This window comes from Lonchura striata, chromosome 14 (assembly GCF_050655825.1).
Source record: "Lonchura striata isolate lonStrDom1 chromosome 14, ASM5065582v1, whole genome shotgun sequence".
Taxonomy (NCBI): domain Eukaryota; kingdom Metazoa; phylum Chordata; class Aves; order Passeriformes; family Estrildidae; genus Lonchura; species Lonchura striata.
In genome coordinates, this window is record NC_140716.1 from 9,744,090 (window position 1) to 9,765,874 (window position 21,785).

A 21,785-nucleotide genomic window follows, 5' to 3' on the forward strand; every position below is an offset into this window, starting at 1 on the left:
ATCAGTTATAGCAAGAAGAATCATCCTTTTATTAGATGATAGCACTGGTACCATTTCTGTCCCGTTACCTAAGGTCCCTCCCACCATAGGCAGAGGTGTATGGGATGGGCAGAGCTCTGCATGAGCAGGGACAGCCCAGTGAGAACAGCAGAGGCTGCACCAGGCACCAGAGACAGGGAAGAAGTTAAAAAACACCTTCGGTTTCTTTTCTCTCCCAGCAGTAAATCTGTTAACTGACTTCAGAGCTCCTGCTTATTAATGAGCTGTGGAAAGCCAGGTGGCTCAATTCCCTTAAAATCTGGCAAACTGCAGGGATATTTGGCTCCTGCCAGATCCTGTGGGCACTTGGAGGATGGTCCAATCCATCCATCACAATAAATCGCCTTTCCCATAAGTGACCACCTTTCTGTCTACATGATCTCTATGCTGTGCTTGATGCTGTGGGAATTACTGTATTGTCACCAAGACAGCACCATGGTCTCATTGAGGAGAAAAATGTGCTTGTCTGTGATTGAAGAAGCCATGAGAAGGTTCTAGAATTGCCAATCAGCTCAAAATATCTCAAAATACATAGCCTAGAGAAAGACTCAGCAACAAAGATACACTGACCATGTTGAAATCTGTTGAAATCTAGGTTTGCAAATTGAGTGCAGCATACAATTATGATCAAATATTTTAGAGGCTGGAACTGAACACTAGAAACAACAAATAAATTTTATCTTAGAAAAGTATACAGGATGTATTCTCTACTGAAAAGGAACAAATCAATTTCAGAAAGGGCATAGAGTTAGTGGTGGCATAAAACCCTACATAGGAAATACATCCTGATTTGATGCATTTTTGCTACAGAAAATGTGATCTTTGTATAATATTACAATACCAAACATCAGAGGAGAGGAGAAAACATAGGACAAAGTGTGTGTTTTGAAGACATCACCTAATGATAGTCATGAGGCAAAAAAAGCACATTTTATACTGTGATGCTTGTCTACAAAACACAGCATACTGCTGTGCAAATAACGAAGCTGCTCCTGGTCTTAAAAGCAGTGTAACTGTGAATGTGCAGCAGCCTGAGCCAATTTAAATGAGTCTGGCTCTTTTACTGCAGAGAACCACTCTACTGCCCTGTATTCAATCTAACTTGGAACAAACTCCATGTTTAGCTTTGTATCTTAACGCTGCAGCAAATTCAGTATTGTTGGTGTTTAATTGTTTTGAAAACCTATTTTTTAGTTCAAAGATCTTCTTATACAAAAATTATTGTGTGTTGCCATAATTACTTGTCAACTTTTAATCATATCATTAACTGTTCAAAGTACAGGTCTGCTGTACTCAGACTCCCACTTTGTAATAAACACTGTTTTGTTGCATTAAATCTCAGGGCATATTTCGTCTAATCTGTTCTCAACAATGACGCGAAAACCTTAAGTCTAGTTTACCTTTTACTTAATGCTTGTTGATTTTCTTTAATACAGATCCACCACAGATGAATAATGTCATGCCAACATCTCCCCTCCTTCCTCAGATGGCACATCAACATTCATATCCCAGCCTGGGCCAGATCACAAACCCGTACGAGCAGCAGCCCCCAGGCAAGGAACTGAACAAGTACGCGTCTCTAAAGGCGGTCGGTAAGTGAGCGGCGCGCACGGCTCTCCCTCCGCTCAGCACGTTGTGCTTGCTGCTGGCAGCTGACATCCTGCCCCCAAGCTGAAAACAAGGTCGTGCTCATCTGGACTATATCAGGGTCAAATCTGATATGGAATATCACGTTACTTGGGAATGCAACGAAAATTAAGACAAGGACTGCAATTAAGGGATGAGAAAATGACATGCAAGGACTGGTGATGATACGATGTGAGTTCATACATGCACACAAAACCACCCATGCCCCTGCAAGACATTTTCCAGCAAGTTTCACCTGTGTTGTACACACAGGGTTCGGGCCCAGTTCTTTATGTCCCAAACCTGTGAGGAGTAGGGACTTGATGGTCCTTGTGGGTCCCTTCCAACTTGACATATCCTATAATATCCCTACATATACATTGTGATGTGTATTTCCCACAGCTTTCTACAGAAATGAGAGAAAAAAATAGCTTACGATTTAGACACCTGCTAAATACTTCCAAAAAGAGAAGGCACTCACACGGTTCTGAAGTAAGAGTTTCCACATTTGCTGCAAGGTATTCATTAGTAGAGTACTGGAGGAATTTTCTGAGATCTTTGATTTCAAACAATTAGTGCATGATAAAACTCCTAATAAAGATCCTAGTGGTGGCTTATTTCTGTGCCTGATTAATATTATTTTAAATAAATGAGGAAACATCCTCAAATAAACAGTTGTGGGTAGGGAAAAGGACAATAATGAATAAAAAATTCATCTTGAATGCCCAAGTTTATAATAGTTTTCAGGGGCTGTAAATACTTGCTTCACACCCTGTAAAGACAGAAAGCCCCTGCTAGACAATAATACATTAAGAACTGGGGTGCCTTTTCCCACTAACCCTTGCTTAGCTTTCACATATAGATGTTAACATCATTTCCCCGTAAATTTAGAGTAATGCCACTCTCCCTATTTCCTGACAGAGATACGTATCTAGAAATAGAGCAGAACAGCTCAGAGCTTTCTGACTAAAGAATTGAGTTTTCACCGTGCCAGAAAAAATTTTCATCACAAACTTACATTCCTTTATCTGGACTTCAGGATACCAGACCTCTAACAAAGTGTACATTAAGGTCTCATCTCAAATAGTTCAGTTTTACTTTAACCTGTTGGTTTTATTTCTTACAAGTGGTGTTTTAAATCTGTTTATAAAAACAAGGGTTAATAGCTTTCTCCTGGGTTTTGAATATGAAGCAGCTTCACAATTCCTTCTTCAAAAGGTGCTACGGTGTAATGATGTGGTGATTATCACAGATTTATGCACTGATATTGAACTTCTTTTTCAGATGTCAGTTTAGGTCAAGCCAATCATCAAAGCTGAAAGGTATTTAAGCATAACAAAATGAATGATGAAACACTCTAAGAAACTTCTCTCATCTGCCCAAGAGCCACTAAATGTGCCTTTTAAAAAAATTATGAAATTAGAACTTATATATTTCTTGTGTGTCTGAGTACAAGTTTTTAAAGCAGCTAGATTATAACTATACAGTTAAATCAACCTTGAAAGATTGTGCACTTCAGCTCCAGAAGTTGTATAATGCCTCTCCGAGTCTTAAACTAAATTAAACATAATTTCAGGGACATCTTCCAGGGGGATTGCACCATCTTTCCATGCTTTTCCCGTATTTTTCCCCTCCCTTCTATCTTTTTTGCCAAGTTTTAGGTGCAGGTGAATTTTCACAAGTATGAAAGTGCTGCATTGTGATCCAAACTTCTCAGCAGAAAACAAAAGAGGTTTTGAAACTGTTACACATTCATGTCTTCTATCTGGACTTAGGGAACAAGAACTAAATACACTGGGTTTTCAAGCATTTTCAGACTCTCAAGGCCCTGATTCCTCCCAAGAGTACCTCCTGAGTACATCCCAAGGTCACAAAGAGGTTTTTCCCTGATACCAGCTAGGCCTAGGTGTGTGACCATGCTGACATCCAGCTCTCCAGACTGCAGGGTTTGTGTTGGCTTTTGGAGAGTTCTGAAAAAGGAAAAAGGAGCTGGCCAGCATCAAGGCCACCAGTACAAATTTAACCTGACAACATATTTTGAGCAACCAGAGATAGACTGAGTTCACCCTGACCTCATGTCACAGGGCAAGGCATTTTTTGCCTGCCAACATTCAGACTTGTATTTATGGATCCCCACAGCAGGTTAATGACTGTGTGTTGCCCATTCCCTTTTGCATTTATTGATAGTGTCTTGAGGGTGCATTCATTTGCCACAAGAGAAACGTAATAAGGGATGTGTTCTATATTTCTCCATGCATTTGAGGCAAAACCATATTTATTTAAGTGCCCCTTACTCTGCATGATCACATTGTTTGGGTGTAGTCCACTATGCTTAACCCTTTTCTTTAATAACCCTTTCTTTAATAATAGAGGAAGAAGCAGTTCTAATGTTTTGTAGCAACTGTAGCTGTAGTACATTAATATCCCTCATCAGAATGTGGCCATAAGTGGTAAGAAGTTTAGATAACTGAAAAAGTGAAGCTTTACCAGAGGCAGTATTAAATTAATTTCTACACAGCTGCTTTCTTCTGAACTACAGATGTCCTAAAAATTTGGCTTATTTTAGAATTGAGCTACTCATTCCTCAGTGATTGTCTGCTGTGAAAATTCAGTTTATGGAAAAGTAGTGAGTCACATTAATCTCTGTTTTGATCATGTTCAGGTTTTCCATTAGCTTCAGTAAAGATTCAAGTGCTTGGAAAACAAGAGACAAGAGAGCCCTTGGTATCAATTTGCATTGTGCTACTGAGTAAGAATGACAAACACCTTGGTAGTCAGAGCAAGCTGATGCCCAGGAAGCAATTTTAAAGCTACACCTCTTACTCCAGGTGACAGGGCTTAGCAGAGTCATGGACTGCTCATGCATGTGTGCCATGCAATGTGTGCATTGCAGTGTCTGATTCAGCACCACAGGGGAGGAGAGTGTTGAAAAGGCTGCTGTGGATGCCTTTAGCTTTAAAAAACTAAATATTTTTACTTGAATAATCTCAAAGTGCACAACCAAACACTTTTACACTCAATGAAAGAGGATATTGTCCTCATTTCTTGTTAGGAATTCCTTTCTTTGCTGCAGTCTCCAGAATTCCTTAAATACTGACCATGGTTGTTGACCAAGTTCACCTTTTCCTCTGCCTGTCTGCTGGCATTTACATCTCTGAATGATGTGAGGACATTCTGTGCCTATTTTATATTCTCAGATGAGTGCCTGGAGTACAGCAATGTACTGGTGAGTTGAGATGTGCTTACTGTTTTCCTTAGTGCACTAGAATTTTATTCTCCTTCTACCTTGGCACACACACCACCAGGGAATAATCAGCAGAAGGCAGAGGACCACTTGGAAAATTAGACAGAGCAAGCATTTCCTGAACAAATAGATAAGGAATTTGTCTCCTAGCATCTCTAGCCTACTGGCTGACTGCTCTGACATATTGTGAGGTGCACTCTGTTCATCCATTAGATTTCAATTTTCAAGCCACAGAATCTCTTTTCAACAGTGCCAAATTTTTCCCACCTCAGAATGTGAGAGACTGTCTGAGGGAAAAGGGTTAACAAGCTCCAGGATCAGTTCCAGCAGAAGTGGTCATTGAATTTTGTGTGGCAATGAACACCCAGTGTTTAGAAATTTCCATTTTTTGGTCACCTGAGAAAACATGGTCCTGGTTTTCTTCAGTGCTTTTGCAGTATTTGATTATTTATGTGAAAAGTGCAGAAAGAGGTTTTTCTGCATAAATTATTCTTATTTCCAGTTCATCAACCATGTTTTTACTCCATGCTTAAATGGTTATTGCTCACTTAAGCAATACTGACATGCCTAAAGCTACAAGTGGATGGAGATCTTGTAGCTGAACACCTTCATGAAATTCAAGTCCCAGGACATACAAAGGTAGCACATCACAAATTTTTATGCACATCATTTGGACATTCATTTGGAAAGCATGAACAATCCAACTTCAAATTCCACTCTACTAAACTGTAAGAGTTGTAGTCCATCCTGTTGCATAAGAGTTTCCTAGAGCTCAAACAGACCTCATTATCCTGAGTTATTAGTTATTTATCCAGTCACACTGTTCTGCAAGTCTGGCTCAGTAACAGTTAATTTTCTTTCCTGAATTTCAGGGAGCAAAGTTATTAAATATCTTTAGACCTTCTTGCAGAAATGAAAAAATACTCCAAACCCAACTTCTAAATCCCCAGAGGACTTGGAAAATGATCACTCTGCTGCTGGAGAGGTGCACAGCCAGCAAAAATTTGAGAATACAAATTTTTCTACAGTTTAACATGATTTTCTGTTTCTTTCATGAATTTTCTTCTTCCCTTCTCACACATACAGACAAACATTTGAGGAAGTGACTGGACATTGTCAAAAAAAAAAAGACAAAATGAACATACAATAGACAGAATTCCTTCCTGAAAGACAGACCGAGAAAGCCTTCCCTGATGCTGAGAGTTGTTAGTCTCCTGTGGGATTAAATCAGATCTAATTGATTTGATATAGTGAAGCTAGGAGGATATAATTGGCAGCAGACCCACCATCACATCTCTGAGTCTACAGCTCCCAGCATTTCTTGAAGCTGCACAGTTCTTTGATCCCAGAGGAAACATTAGACTGTGATCCAGCTCTGCTTGCAGTTGCAGAACTGCAAAGTGAGATTCTGCAAATATGACACTTAAAGAATAAATATCTCCTGGTTAGGTCCCTGCAGAAAGTAGTGTGGCCACAAATGTGCCAAGGCACCAGGCAACAACTCCCCAGAAAGGTAAAGCATATGAGCAAACTGACCTGGTGCTGTGTCCTCACACGCAGAGAAGGATTCACAGGGAGGATCAGCCAAAGTTAGCTCCGGGCTGTTATCTTTGAACCATCTTCCTGTCTGATGGGAAATTTGTTGCTGCTTTCTCCCGAGCTTCAAACTTTCAATTTCCATAGAAATGGCTGTAACACTGTGCTGGTACAAGATCTGTCTCTCACCATGAGACTCTGTACCATTCCCTGTAGTTCACTGTGCTCCGGCCTGGAAAGAAACACTGTAATTGGAAAAATGGAAACACACAACATGCATTCACAGGTTTGATACAGTCCACTTTTAGAAAAAGCAGAACTACAAATTTATTGGACCCAACATGTTTGTATTAATTTACTTTCCTATATCAATAGTCACACTGTTGAGGTAACAATTCATGTTTCTTTGGAAGGCTGAAAAAGGAATTGTGTTTTCTTTTCAAAGACAAAAAAATTTTCAGCTACCACTTCCATAAGCAGCTACACAAAGCTGGATCAAAAAAAAAAAATCTGGGGCATAGGAGTATCTCACTGGATTTAACATCATGAAAAACAGGGAAGCACAGATTAAAGCATCACTTGTAATATCCAGAGGGTGATTCAGATAATGATTTAATAGATCCAGAGGTATGTGCTGTGTCAAATAATGCTCAACTAGGCGATCTGCACAACTCAACACTGGAACTACAGATATGGCTCAAGAAAGTGTGACATAAAAGCTGGGTATCGTTTTATTATTGTTATTTGCTCAGCCCAGTGTGGCTTGAGATTTTGCAACTTTTGAGTGTTCATTTGTTAGTGAAGCCTTTCATATTTTAATCCTTGTTTCTATTTCACACAAAGAGAAAAGCCAAGCAGCAGGAGCAAGCCTTGCTTTGCCAACCCCCTGCCAGCACCTTCCCTCAGCCTTCCCATTCCCCAGCCAGAGGAAGTGGAGCATCACTTCTTTCACCCACGTCTTCTGATGATACCCAGCAAATTTCACAGCCTGCCCAGTGCATGCAGATCAAATTACAAGACCTTTTATTGCTTCCACTAAATAATTTAATTATTTTATCTGTTATTTACCCAATTGGCTTCTGATACTCACAGGCACACTGTCACAGGTAAATACAAAATGCTTGGAGAGTCTCGATCAAAATATTTTTCTGTTTTATCATCCAGAACACTAATTTCTTCTTCCAGTGAAGTACTCATATTTTAATTATAAATGTGGTATTTGTGCAGAGCCTCAGTATTGTGAGCTAAATCATCTGCTTTGCTGACATTCTTTTTTGGCTGTCTGAAAACCAACATTTTACCATAAAATCTACAGGAGGATATTCTTTCTGAGGATGGGGAATTGTGTTCTAAGCAATCAGACTTCCAAGCAGTCATTGCCCATTCCATCCTTTAGCAAACAGGCAGATTTGTGAACTTTGGGGATATGTTGCTCTTGGCAGAAGCAACATCATGGCAGGTGGAAGGAAACTGCAAACAGTCCTTCTTTTACAAAAAGCAGTTTTAGCACCAAAATAGGATTCTCTTAAACACTGCCATTTATGTAGGCTCATTTCTTAGACTTTAGCAACACACTGAACTTGGGAAAGAAAGGAAATCTGACCTTGAGGTGTATTTAGTTTAGGTTTAAACTTTAAACTTTTAGTTCTGTGGGTTGGATTTACACCTAGTCAATTTTGTTTTTCTGAACTTGGTTCACTCCCTAGTTATGTAATGGCTGAAGAATATTCAAAAGAAGGTATTAAATCTTAATCTTTTTTTCATGCCAAAAGAGCAAATTTAAATCTGTGCATCCTAATTCTTGTTCTTGATGTTGATATTCTTTGCACCTATGCTCCCTTACCACAGAGAAATAGCCTCTTTTATTTTGTTTTCAGCACCTTAAAATACTGAAAATTAAATCTTCACCAATCATTCATAAAAGTTCAACTTATAAACACCACTCCACATTCCATCAGTTATGCACCATAGAGAACTCACAGCCTTTCACTGAAAATTAGGTTGACTCTCTGGAAACTAATTGATTTTAAAAATCCTTATGATGTGATAATGAATCAAAATGAAACAAAAATCTTATTTTATAAGACATAATGGAGAGATCTAAAATAAGACTACCAGAAACCCAACTGACTGCTAGAGAATGGGGGTTTTGCTGTCTTTTGCTGTCTTTTGCTTGTCTTTTGGCCTTGAAGGTAGAGCCTTCACAGGAAACAAGCTTACAGCAACCAGGTTTATTTCCATCCATTGAGATCAGTGGCAACTCCAGGAAGAAAGGAAGTAAATCTAAATCAAACATGGGTTATTCCAGCCTATTTCTATGAAATGCTGAAGAACTATGCATGAGATTTTTTTACATATTAAGTGATGTAAAGACATGAGTGAAATTTTATGCTCGGGCAATAAAAGTGAGCCAATAAACACAAGGCTCGGCTCATGTGGTGACAAAGCCTAACTATGCTGAGCATTTTCACTTGCAGCCCCTCCTAAACATCCCTCTCTGTTTATTTTGCAATATAAACATACTTTTTATGCCGCAATGCAATATTTTTCATCAATTATTTAAGCATAGAGATTGAACCTAAAGATATGAAAACAACTGTGAATACTTGCAGATAAATAGCAACACTGTGGGATCCCAACTCCAATCTAGATTGAATCTGAAGTGTGGCTTTTAACAGTTCCCACCATGGAGCCTACACATTGCACTACTTGCTTTTAACATACTCCACCCATTCTTCCCTCTGGACTATTAGCTTTGTAGGTAATGTATGGCAATATTTTTGCAGGAAGAGTTACATACCTGTGTTCAATGTGTGATATAATTTTAAGACTTTTCAGGTTTGTACATGGATATATGTCAAAAGCAGAGTGCAATGTTCTTCAGGATTACCCATGAACACAAAAGATAGTAAGACAACTGATAGGAATGAATCCCTTATAAACAATATCATATAAATAGCAGCAATTTTATGCTATTTTGGTTCTGCAAAGGGGCTCTAAAGACAGTAAATGTGTTTTTAAGAAATGCACACATAAAAGTCACAGAGACCACTACTTTATTCCTACACATTCATACTATAAGAACAAAGGGCTTGAGGTATGGAGGGAGGAAGAGCAGTAACATGATTTGCAATGTACAGTTAATTTCTGCAAGTCTTTCTCTAACAGCTTATTTGAAGAAGAATAAAGGGAAAAGAGAAAAAGAAATCTGATATGTAGTAGTTACGATACTACAGCATAAAAAAAATCACCACAAAGGTACCATTTGTTTCCATTCTAAGGAAAAGATGAAATACAACAGGTAGGTTTTGCAGTGGGAAGGTTTGCAAAGCTCTCTAGGCTATGGAAGGTGCTACTGGGGAGAGCAGCCCTGCCACAGGGGAGGAGGCAGAGCTGCAGCTCAGCACTGCTGCTGCTCATTTTCCCCAGCAATTGATATGATTGCAGTTCCTGGGGAAAAGGGGAGAGAGGAGCTGTACACTCCTCTGTGGCTGCAATCTGGTGTGTCACTATTAACTATTCATGGCAGCGAGCTGCATTTCCAATTCTTCCTGGGCTGGCTGTCAGTCACTGATGCTGCTGCCTTATGTGAGGGCTCTGCCTTGGACTTGGCCTAAGCTGCAGGAAAACCTAAAGGAACTCATTTTCTTCTGACGGCAAGTTTGGGAATTGCCAGGGAACACGAGTTCCTTTCAGTTTGGCACACATCTCTAGTTTGGAAACCTCTGGCAACCATGCTCAAGAGTTTAATGATACAAATGCCATAGAGTCTAAAAAGAGGGAGACAGGAAAAGAAGAAAAATTCAGAATTCAATATGTATAACTATGAAATTACTTCATTCCTTTTTTTTTTTTTTTTTTCTCCTGAGAAAAGAGTAGAAAAACATAACTTTCTAATAGAAACTACTAATGCCAGAACTATTACTATTTTGGGGGAAAAAGCAACTTCAACGTAGAAAAATTACTAAAAATCCTTTCAAATTAAAGCAGTTAAGAAACAGATAAAATAAAAATAAATTAAGCAAAAAATAACCATTACAGCCCTGGGACTTATTTTTTTTTCATTTAACCAGCACAATTCCAAAAGCCTGTAGGCCTTTCTTCATGTCAAGAAATAATAGTGTAAACCTAGTATGATGGCAGTCGAAAGGCATAAACATGCAAGTCTATTTCAGCACTAAAACCACATCTTAATTACACGTTCAGACTCCAAATTGGGTCCTCTGTGGTCTCATGCAGCTTCCTATGTGATCACATCTGGTATTTGCAGCTCATCTGTAGCCGATTCAGACATATGTGTAAGAGTTATAACCAGCAGTATACTAAAAGAAACAAAAATATCAATCAAAAGTATTAAAATTGAAAACAAAATTGAGCACACCGAAGAACGCCAACAGCAACGTGTGAAAAGAAAATTCCATTATGCTCATGCTAAGAACAGTTATTACAAATAAATGTGGTCAGGAATAGCAGAGTTTTTCAATGTTAGATAAGGTAAATTGACACCTGGAGGAAAACCAAGCAGGCTTTCTTAGGTGCTGAAGCCCCTGCAGAACACGGCGAGCTCTGCTCCGCTGTGCCCCGCGTCCCCGCTGTGCGCAGCAGCCAGGGCAGCCCCTGTGTGCCCCCTGAGCAGAATGCAGGGAGCCCTGGCTGCAGGGCACAGCTCTGGGCACAGCCCTGCTCACTGCTCCTGAAAGGCTGAGGCAGCAGCCCCTGAGGAGGCTCTGCCCTTAGACAAACAGAAGGTCCTCACCAACCAAAAAAGGTTACAAACAATTTTGTGTTATTGTTGATGTATGGAAGCATTGCAAGACTTCTGACACAATCAGATTTATCCTGAGAAGCATTAAAAACCACCCGGTGATGAAAAAGCAAGAAAGATTACTGGAGGAAGAAGTGGAAGAAGCCTTTTAAGCAAATCTCCTAAGTGTTAACCTCTTTGGCTTTGGACAGCATTTTCAGAAAGCAAGCCAAACCCTCCTTTCCTAAATCAGTTTATGCTGCAGTCATGCTTTATTCAGAAGTTAAGCATGACAGCATAACTCCTTAGATAGTTTCTATTTCAAAAGGCAAGTTTTTATACCATATATAAGGTTTCCAGTAAAAAATCTGATAAATATGCTTAAATGAGATAAAATTAAATAAATATTTCACAGTAGAACTTTTCATATTTATTTGCCATTGTAGATGTCATGAAAGCCACAAGCCTAGAGGGCTTAAGGAAAATAAATAATGAAAAAACAGATTTACAGTTACAAGACAGACACTGTATGCATTTTCAAAGAAAATTCAGAGATTTTAATACATAATTCTCTTAGACTTCTTTTACAATTTTATCCCTTTGATCAAGAATAGAATTGGTGCTCTTACTTTCTTCTAAAATTTATCATTCATTGTACAATACTGAACCAGCAGTTTAGCATGTTGGTGCTCGAATTTAAAATGTTAAATCACTTGAGGATACAACCAAGCAGTGTGATCTTTGTCTATCTGCATGCAACAGATTTCATGCTTGCTAACAGCATTTACAATTCCAATGTTAATTTACCATGAATCAGCCACCATTTGTTTCCAGGTTAACAGAGCCTATACTCTGATTAGTCAGGAAAAGTCTTGTTTTTCTTATACTGGTTAGATTCAAGTATCTGCATGCCACTGGTCCCTAGGTTAGGCAGAAATGTGTGTGTGTGTCTGGAGTATTTTGATCAAAACAAAATCACAATATCACTGCAGCACTTTGCAAAATTGAATCATAAATATTGCAATTTAATACTATGTAAATCAATGCAGGCAAGTATAAAAAGCCCAGCTGGAAAATCTGTTTTACATGTCCAAGGAGAAACCTGCATAAACTCACACAGTAAATAAACATTTGGAAAAAGAGAAAGAAAAAAACAGACTTTGCAGTGCTGTGCTTTTTGGCACGTTGTCAGAAGAGGGACACTTCTGCTCCCAGACATGTGGCTACTTTGTGTTCCAGGGAATGGCAATCCTGCTGCTGGTGAACCACACATCCTGTCTGATGCCTGAGGAGTCCATCAAAATCTATCTCAGTGATGCCAGCCAGGCAGCAGACTTTGCTGTGGGGGTTAAAGAGCATTGCTGAGACTGGAGGCTTCACTTACCCAGTCTAATTACATTCCTGTCCTAAACCATTCCTAATGTGTCTCAAAACCCAGAAATATTCTGGCCTCTTCAGCCTTTCATAAACTGTCATAAAAATAATGAAAAGAAGAGAAGAAATATTTGGGTCTACATATTTATCTTTTTTCATGTCTCATATCTTGCAATAATTTTTTTCCACTGGGAAAACAAAATGTAGTCTTGTGTCTGGAGGTGGACAAGCTCTTTTCAAAAAATGTCTGAGAAGAAAAGGTTGATATGGTTTTTCTTTTCATGCTTGGTCTCTCTCCAGATCACTGTAAGAAATCAGTAAATAGATGAAGTAGTAAAGAGGGCCAGGAGAGGAATAACACTGAGCCACAAAAAGTAGGTTCTGCAAAACTTATGTGGGGTTCTATGCATTATTTGTTTTTCTTTACCTCTTACAGTAGTAGGAAATAAAAACCATGGGAAAGAATTCAAAGACATAAAATAGTCTTAATTTTCAGAATGTCTTGAATAAAGGCAAAATGGTATTAAAAGAAAACCAAATATTGAGGACAGAAATCAATGCAGGCCACAGGCTGAATTCTGAGTTTTCAAAACTCAAAAAAGAATGAGAAGGATGGCTGTAAAAATTATTTTAAATGGCATTTGTCCTTTCTTGAAATTTAGTATGGTTTAAAATTGCCCCAAATTGCATAGAGCCACCCTAGTTCCTATGAGATGAGAACTGTGACCAGCCACACTCTGTCCTCTTGGCCACAGACAGGTCTCTCACATCAACCTGCCCATTCTCCATTCTACCAACAGAATCCTGTCTAGCTGAAATTTCCCCATGCAGTCTGTTTTTCAACCCATATTGATATTATGCAGAGCAAATTCTTCTATGGCCCATGATAGTTGGTGAGCCCCTTAATTCAAAACACGGATCATTAGTTATTTGTTTTACTGCATGGAATACATTTTTCTTTGAATTTATTGGCTCCAATTCATACCTAGGGGCAGCTAATACAACCTCTGAGTTTTTTCTCCTCACCCAAGAATAAACTTGTGCTAGTGTACAAATGATACTTCTTTGATCTTCAGATGAAATCCTGCAAGAACTCTCACACAGAGATGGTTTATGTCCCAGAACCTTTGAATATATTGTCCTAGATGCTACGTTGGAAAGGCAAATGAATAAGCAATCACACACTCAGAGAGGATCAACAGCACCACCAGAGGCAGCAGCCCAGTATTTCCCTGGGCAAAATTCTCGTGTTGTCTCTGAGTCAGGATTCATTACCCTTCTGTCTTTCCTTGAATTTCACTTCCATTACTTAGAGAAAGAGAAGTTTCCCACAGCTTCAGGTAATGACACCACGGTCTCAGCAAACCCATGGCTGTGGAAGCAAAGCCTTGTTCCAAACTGCTGTACAGAACATAGGGACAGCCTCACAGAGAACCTTCCCACAAACAGGCACTGCCTTCATTTCAGCTCTAATAGGCTGTGGCACTGCACCAATTCCATTGCTGTCCTGTCCTCAGCACTTTCCATTGGCTTGCTTTCTTCGTCGCTAGCCCTTCATTTGAAATAGGCTTTTTGGCTAGAATAAAGCTCTGCAAATCAAAAACCAGTTCTTAAAATACATTCAGATAACAAACAATTCTGCAAACATCTAGTGAGAAACAGTGTCCCTACATATTTTGCTATCTTTGACTGCAACTGTTAGCTCACATGGAAGTTTTGGGGTTTTAGTGTCTTTAGAGCTTTTATGAGGGCTCACTCCTTTGTGGATTCTCTTCTCTCACTTCAGAGGCTTCTTCCCACTCCTAGGAGCCTGTTTTCACAAAAACTGTAGGACAGCATTGTCTTTCAGGATTCTACCTTCTCCCACAGCTGTAAGTGGTGTGAATATTCAGAGCCATGTTATGGACTCACAGAGAAAGGAGCATTGTCAGTAAGTAAGAGTTAAAACCTCATGATATTTTACAAGAAAGAGAAAGCATTCACAATGATAAGGCATGGCCACATGACTCTATGCCACAGTGCTGACAGTGACATTGAAGACTACTTAGGCTGGGGAACAGAACATTACACAGTTTCAGGGCCACCTCTCAAATAGGACTTATATTCAAATAAGCTTACTGAAAAATTCTGGCCCTTTGGCAGCCACAAGGATTTTTGCCACTGATATTTAAGAAAACATATTTTCATCCATGGTATTTACTTGGTAAGAGACTCACTGGTTTCCATGCTTTTGTTACATAACTGTGGATTATGAAGAAAGATGTCAAACTTCCATGTCATGCCAGGCTCACACTTAAGGCTGGAAAAAAATTCATATTTCAACATTTTTTCCAGATGAACAGTAAAACAGTAACTGAATTTATGGGTGCAGCACCTTAAAGAAGTAAAAACCTTACAGAAATATTGAAACTGAGAACATTTTTATAATTAGATATCAAGAAGAAAGAACACAATAACACTCAGAATTACAGCCCTTCTATTATTATTTGGCAATGTTGTAATTATTATTTTTTTTCCTTTTTCAAACACAACAGTAATATATTTAAATCATATTTTTACTGATCAAGATACAGAAGCAATGCAAAATGCACTTCTATAGCATCTTTCTTCCAAAATCTCAGAATACTCTACAAATAGTAATTCAACTTCCTAACACAACTACCTCCTCCAATGTGCTAACAGCTCATTTTTCATCAGGTGAAACCAAGGCAGAGGGAAGTTGAGTCATGTACCTAAGGTCACCTAACAAATCCATCCTTTAACTCCAAAATGTCTCTTTGGATGCTTAAAATCCACAAAATATTTATAGGGTATGCTTAAGGAGAAAAACAAACTCCCTCAGATTCACAGTTGATTTTTGAAGTAGTTGGCTTCAGGATACTATTAATATACTTTTCTTGGTAAAACATTTTTTACAAAACCATATTCAATATTACTGTTCTGAATCTTTTCTGCTTTGAAAATGAAAAGCAAAAACCTGTTTCTACACTTGAGTAGCATCAGGGCACAGCCCACTGCTATTATGAAACCTGCATGAAAGAACAAGGATGGCACTAAGAGGTGCCAAAAGCCCTCTTGAACAACTGAACAATTCAGGTTTATCACTGCTGATTTTGCTCATATTTGCTACAAAATCTCCTCCCCCCACTTTTTGGTACCAGCGCCTGTGTGTCCACCTGCATGTGCAAGCAGAAAGAGAACAGGATGGAGGGAAGTTAAGACGTTCAGCTCAGGGCTGCCTGTCACTGCCAGCTCTGATTCCGAGGCACAGGGAGGAGTCCTCGGGCAAAGCCTGCCAAGTGGTTCTTGATCAGGACAAACACAAAGAGCAGCTCTCCCACACTGGCACTGCCACACAAAACATGGACTCAGCCATTTGGCAGATGTTTGCCAGCTTGCTGCTTGACTTTGCTGATGAGGATTTACAGTTCACGTCCTGGTTTGTTTTCTTCAAGCCCAATTTCCAGAGAACAGTTGAGAAGACCCTAGAAAGGGACTATGGACTATGTTAGTTAAAGCAACTCTGATGGAACCAAATTTACAGAATTAACTGTTTCACTTTCTGTATGGTTTTCCTTAAGAAACAAAGAGTTGAAAATCTGGCATTATAACATAGCATAAACAAGCAAAGCCAACATGACCTATGTCAGAGGCAAAGTCCTTGCGAGGCTGATTTCTTCCTCCCTGTTTCAACAGTGAAGGTCTCCTTTATATACAACAGAAATACACTTTACTCTTCTGTAGGACATCATCCTCAGTGTGACTAGAGATTTGAGTGGCATATCTAATGTCTGATAAAATTCAGAGACCCAGGACCATTGCAGTGGGAAAAGGTGCCAGTGAGAAAAAGTTAACAGAAACTGAGGACATAGTGTGAACTTGTTGTGGCCTCAAAGGCAAAAATGGCAGGCAAAGCCAGGAAATAAAAATATCTGCAATTTTTGGTCATTATTTACATAGCTGAATCACCACTAGAAAAAGAAGTCATTATTTACCTTGCAGCTGATTAAAGATCTTGGCTACAGAAGACAAATTGCTGCAATATAACTAATATAAAATTAAAACTACAAACTTATACATTTACTCTATTCTTATGTTAGATTAGCTAAATTTTTAATTTTTATATGCAAATTAAACTAATTTAAATGTGAAGCAGGCATACAAATGTATCTCTATTAAAAGCTGGACATAATTAACTGTGCTGAATTTAAATTATATAAGCTAGTGTGACTTTTCATAAATAGCCAAGGTCTAAGTCATATGACATGGAAACTTGTTCCCCTAACAGCTGCCTGCAGTGCCTTTGATGTAAAAATTTATATAAATGAAGACCTGTGTGAATATTCACGGTGCCTTTTCTGCAACCATTTTTTTCAATTATTGATAACAGATTAATGAGATAATAGTAATGCAAATGCATTTCCAGCCTGTTTTTATTCATAATGGCTCTGTGACATTCAGAGAATATTACCAAATTAAAAGGAAAAGCCACATGTAGAACTGGAAACAGCTCTTTCAGGGAAAAATAGGTACAACTTCTTGATTATTCAGATTACAGCGCTCTAAATGAAACAACTCACTCCAAAATCAAAGCAGAACTTCACATACTCTCTTTGTAACACATGACAGGTCTATCAGCAATTACAACTGCACACCCTGGGCTGAAATGAGAGCAGGCCATTATCTACATTCTGTGATTTGTTTCAAGCAGGAGACACCTGTATGCTATAGAAAAGCATTCACTCAATGCCTGAAAATGGAAACAGATGGAGTTGGGTAAAACACACAAAGCCCAGTCTGACAGCACAGAAAGGAGCAATTTCAGCCCACTGGAGATGAAACGCCTCTTTAATGACACAATTAAGGATTTAAGAGCAGAGTCCAGTTGCACAGTCATTTATTTATAAAATGTCATGACATAATAAATAGCAACTGCCTTTGGTAATATTCCTCCCTGTTGAGGGGCCAGGACAAGGGGGATGCACAACTGAAGCCTGATCTTTAAGATTAATATGATGCTCCTGGGAATTTCCCTGCCTTGCATAAAGATCCAGTTCACAGCTAGAGACAGGAAGAAAATTCAAAGTGCAACAAAAGCCTCCTAGGAATACCCAGGCGAGAGCAAAATAAGGAAGCTACACAAAAAACAGCACAGGGAATTAAAAACCTCATGAAGGCAAAAGGAGATGAGCTGTACAGACAGCTACATGTACCAGACTTCCGCAGAGAAGCCTTACATGGCATGGCTTCAAGAAAAATGGATGGATACAGCTAGGGCACAGCAGAAGTCAAATCCAGGCTGACACAATAGATATTCCAAGCACACCACTGCTGATTAACACAGTGCCAGTTGATCTACGTATTTGGCACTATCTTAAATGAACATCTAAATTTTTGAAGGGGGAAAATAAACACTCTTTACATAAAAGGAAAGATCTTAGAAAATGAAATTCAGTTAAGCTTCCCTTAAACCTCAGTCTCAAAATTGAAATGAGTTCTGGTTTTCTGCAGAATGCCTTCAGCTTCCTAAGTATGGTTCATACTTTCAAACGTGGCCAAATAAATGCCAGCAATAACAAACTTGAGCAAAAGCATGCACTGGAAGACATTTGCCTAGGGAGTCACAGAGGGCAAAATCCTGATTTGAGAGCTGCAATGCAGTATTTGTTGGCAGGGCTGTTGCTGTATTTTTTAGTGACACTGACCCCAGAAAATTATGTCAGAACCTGGAATTTAGGATTTTCATGGTCTGTAAAATCACAGGGTAAATACCCAACCTTCAACAACCCAAAGTATTTTCAGCCCCATAAAGCATTAGTGAACTTACGACCATTTAGGAGAACAGATCTCATTCTCAATATTGTCCTGAGGCATTATTGAACAGAAACGGGTCCAACTCATCACACACCACCAGACCTTACAGCTGGCTGGGTTAAAAACCCACGAGTCACTTTGCATTTAAAGGGATGTGCTCTTGCACAGCAGTGTGACCCAAGATGCCTCAGTATTCCGAGGAAAGACTGTGTACTTCTGTAGGATTCCTGAATTTCCTATGCTATGTGACATGAACAGTGATGAGATTCATAGGACTTCTCCCCATAATGTAAATAAATGTCAGCACAACCTGAGTGATTTGGGGCAGGGACAGTCCTTTCTTCAAGGGCAACAGGGTTTTGTCTGCATGTATGAAAGCCTGGCAGAATGGCATCCAAAACTCTGCTCCAGAGTGAAAATAAGGGCCAGGAGGTGGTGTGGATTTCTCTTACTGATGTACCAGTAAACGTTCTGGTCTGCAGATGTAAGATCTACTGTAAACCATTTTTCTTGTGTCCAACTGATTCTTTTTGCCCCCTGTCCCTTTTGACCCCAAATAGCTGACAAAGTCAACGATGACTTCTACACCAAGCGCCGACACCTGGCTGAGCTGGCTGCCAAGGGGAGCCTGCCCCTGCACCCGGTGCGCCTGGACGAGGAGAGGGCCTACACCATCGACAGCGGGCTCACCAGGCAGAACGGGAAATCCAGGATGGGCAAGATACACACACACCCCCTGGGCTACAACTCCCACTACAAGACCTGGGATCCCAACGACCCGTCCCTGAGGCGGCAAGCGTTCACAAACAAGGGCAAGCACGGCATGGGAGACCCAACGCTAAGTGACCCGCTGACCACTCGGAGCCAGCACTACTTGGGCCCACAGCCATACTTCATAACCAACAGCAAGACAGAAGTAACTGTTTGAGTTTGTTTTCTTTCTCTTTTTCCTTTTTTTTTTTTTAATGAAATCCTTTAAAAACCACACACAAATGTATACACAACACAAACACTCAACCAAAAGGCAAAAAAAAAAAAAAAAGAAATTAAACAACAAAAAAAAGAGTAAACAGAAGGAAGGAACTTCCACCTGGACACTCGTGGTATCCAGCCAGCTCTAGGCCGAAGAGTGGGTTAATACCATTCAGCAATACACACTGAAGGTTGAATTATAAACTCCATTTGTATTTCATAATGGAACACAAACCCTTGTGACTAAATTTTTTTACTTGAAACTAAAATCCATGATGAGAAGTAGCACAATCTAGAGAATCTTTATGTCTGCTTAAACACTTACATTATGTTCCTGCCTTGAGACAGAGGAAGAGAGAGAGAACAATATGCTGTAATATATTATTTCAGAGAGGAATTTTGTATAAAACCTATTAAGAATCACTAGACCTGTGAAAAACCAAGAGCAAACATCTTGGTACGATCCCTAATATCGACTATTGTACTTTCACACCATCCTATAGAGAACGCAAAAAATATATATACAATAAGGGACAAAGACACTTTCACAAGAAATTTATAAAGACTGTTATGATTAAGAGCATATGGGACCTTTCTGGCTGGTAGAGAATTCAGCAGGATGATAACAGCAGAAGATTTCATTTCAGTTTACTTTGTTTGATTTGAAATTTTTGGGAACCTCCAAAATAAGAAGAGACACTTCATAAGACACAGAAAGCTGCTGGGGGGAAAAGGGCATCAGAATATTCCCTCTCAGTCCTCCTGTTTTCAGGCAGATGGTAACTATTCTCACTTTGCAGACTGTCAGGACTTTTTCTTCACCTAAATGTTTTGCCTATCTTCAACAGCTTCAGACTGAAATTAAGCGTGGGTGGTGCCTTTACTGTATTACTATTGTTCAATGACAGTCTTGTTCTTCAAAGTGACCCCTCTGTTCCTTTAAGCTATTTCCTCATGTTTTGCTAAGGATGACAAGGGTTCTGCCCTGCTCAGCCTCCAATGTTTGTTCCGAAAGGAAACTGGACTACATTTCCATGCAGTGGTTGCACAGTCAAGACTATTTAGTTAGCCCCTTCATTTTCCCAATTTCAACTTTTCCCCTCTAGTCTCTCATTTTGTATTTGCTTTTAGCCATGGTAGTTCTCTGTAGTTCAAGTAAATGTTATCTGGTATATTGTCTCTATTGTTTGGCTTTCTCTAGTGGCGTTCCCTCTTGGTGGGCTGTGTGGTGGAAGAGGCTGGTTCAGCCTCAAACATGAGATCTGGGGTTAAACTAAACAAACAATTGGACTCATGGTCTTGACTGTGGTTCTGATGAGCAGGATGCCTTGTTTGTGTGAGTAAAACCACTCAGACTGGGCACTGGTAGCAAACTCACAGTCCTGGGCCTGTAAAGGCTTCAGCATATCCACAGAGAGACAGAGTTGGGATGGGATGACAGGCAATGCATTCAGTCTTTCAGTAAATTCCTGTCCTTCCTCCAATGCAAGTCACTTGGCTAAATCCCAACTAGCTGTCCTACTACAGTTGCATTCTCACCAGCTGTCAATTCTTCGGGAAATTAGGTCTGGAAGAGTATTCAAGAAGGAGTGAGAACTGTTATGTTGTAAGAAGAATTGGAAGTGGCATTTCTTACTGTACTCAACTGACTGTCAGTGCTTCTGCTTAGTCAAGGATGCAAGGGCTAAGATTTTGAAATCTGGTTAAATGGAGATACCATTTTTTTTAGCTATATCAAGATTGATTTGCATCCTGAGAGCACCGGTATCTCTCCATAAGCGTGCTGCTAAATTTTATGATCATATGTTTTAAGACTATCAGAAGTGGACAAAGCCCACAAGACAAATACTTTGCACACAACCCAGACTCTCCACTATCTTACTTTTATTCCTTTAATCTTTATTGCCTTCACAACTGGCTGACTTAATTTGACCCTTTATGGAATGTTGCTGTTAATCCATATGCTTTAGATACACATTACAGCTGCACTCTTAATTCACACAGGTTTCGTGTAACTTGAGCATATTTTATGTGGAAATATTTTAGTAACTGTATGTTCTGTAAGTAAACCCGTGTTAATACTTGTTAACTACAGAGTTTATGATACCAATAATACTTCCTACAATAAAATGTTTGTTTGTTTTTTAAGAATGTTTATTTGTAAACATATGTATTCACTATATTACTATGAATTTCTTACCTGGCAATAAAACTGATTCTAAGTGAATCCAACTTGCTGGCTCATTCCTAAACTTGTATCACTGCCAATTTTTGAGTCTAAACTGAGCTTTTGGAGCATCTCACTGCAGCCAGTGCATATCAGCACAAAGGATGGTTTGCCTCTGCGAGTGTGAACAAGGGGTTCTTTGGAAATCAACTGCATGTTGTCTGCATTATGGAGAAGCTGGGTGATGTTTGAGGCTCCTTCCAGGCCCA

General features: G+C 39.4%; 1 protein-coding gene across 3 annotated transcripts in view; it reads left to right on the plus strand.

Annotated features, from left to right (window-relative positions):
• Positions 1-21,576, plus strand: part of SHISA9 (shisa family member 9) — a 178,198-nt gene extending 156,622 nt beyond the window's left edge. For all 3 annotated transcript variants that reach the window (XM_031506109.3, XM_031506107.3, XM_031506106.3), the window contains 2 exons: positions 1,476-1,631; positions 18,938-21,576. In XM_031506109.3, the coding sequence (XP_031361969.1) occupies positions 1,476-1,631; positions 18,938-19,305 (524 nt within the window). In that variant the 3' untranslated portion in view covers positions 19,306-21,576. The remainder of the gene's footprint in view (positions 1-1,475; positions 1,632-18,937) is intronic.
• Positions 21,577-21,785: the final 209 nt, after the last annotated feature.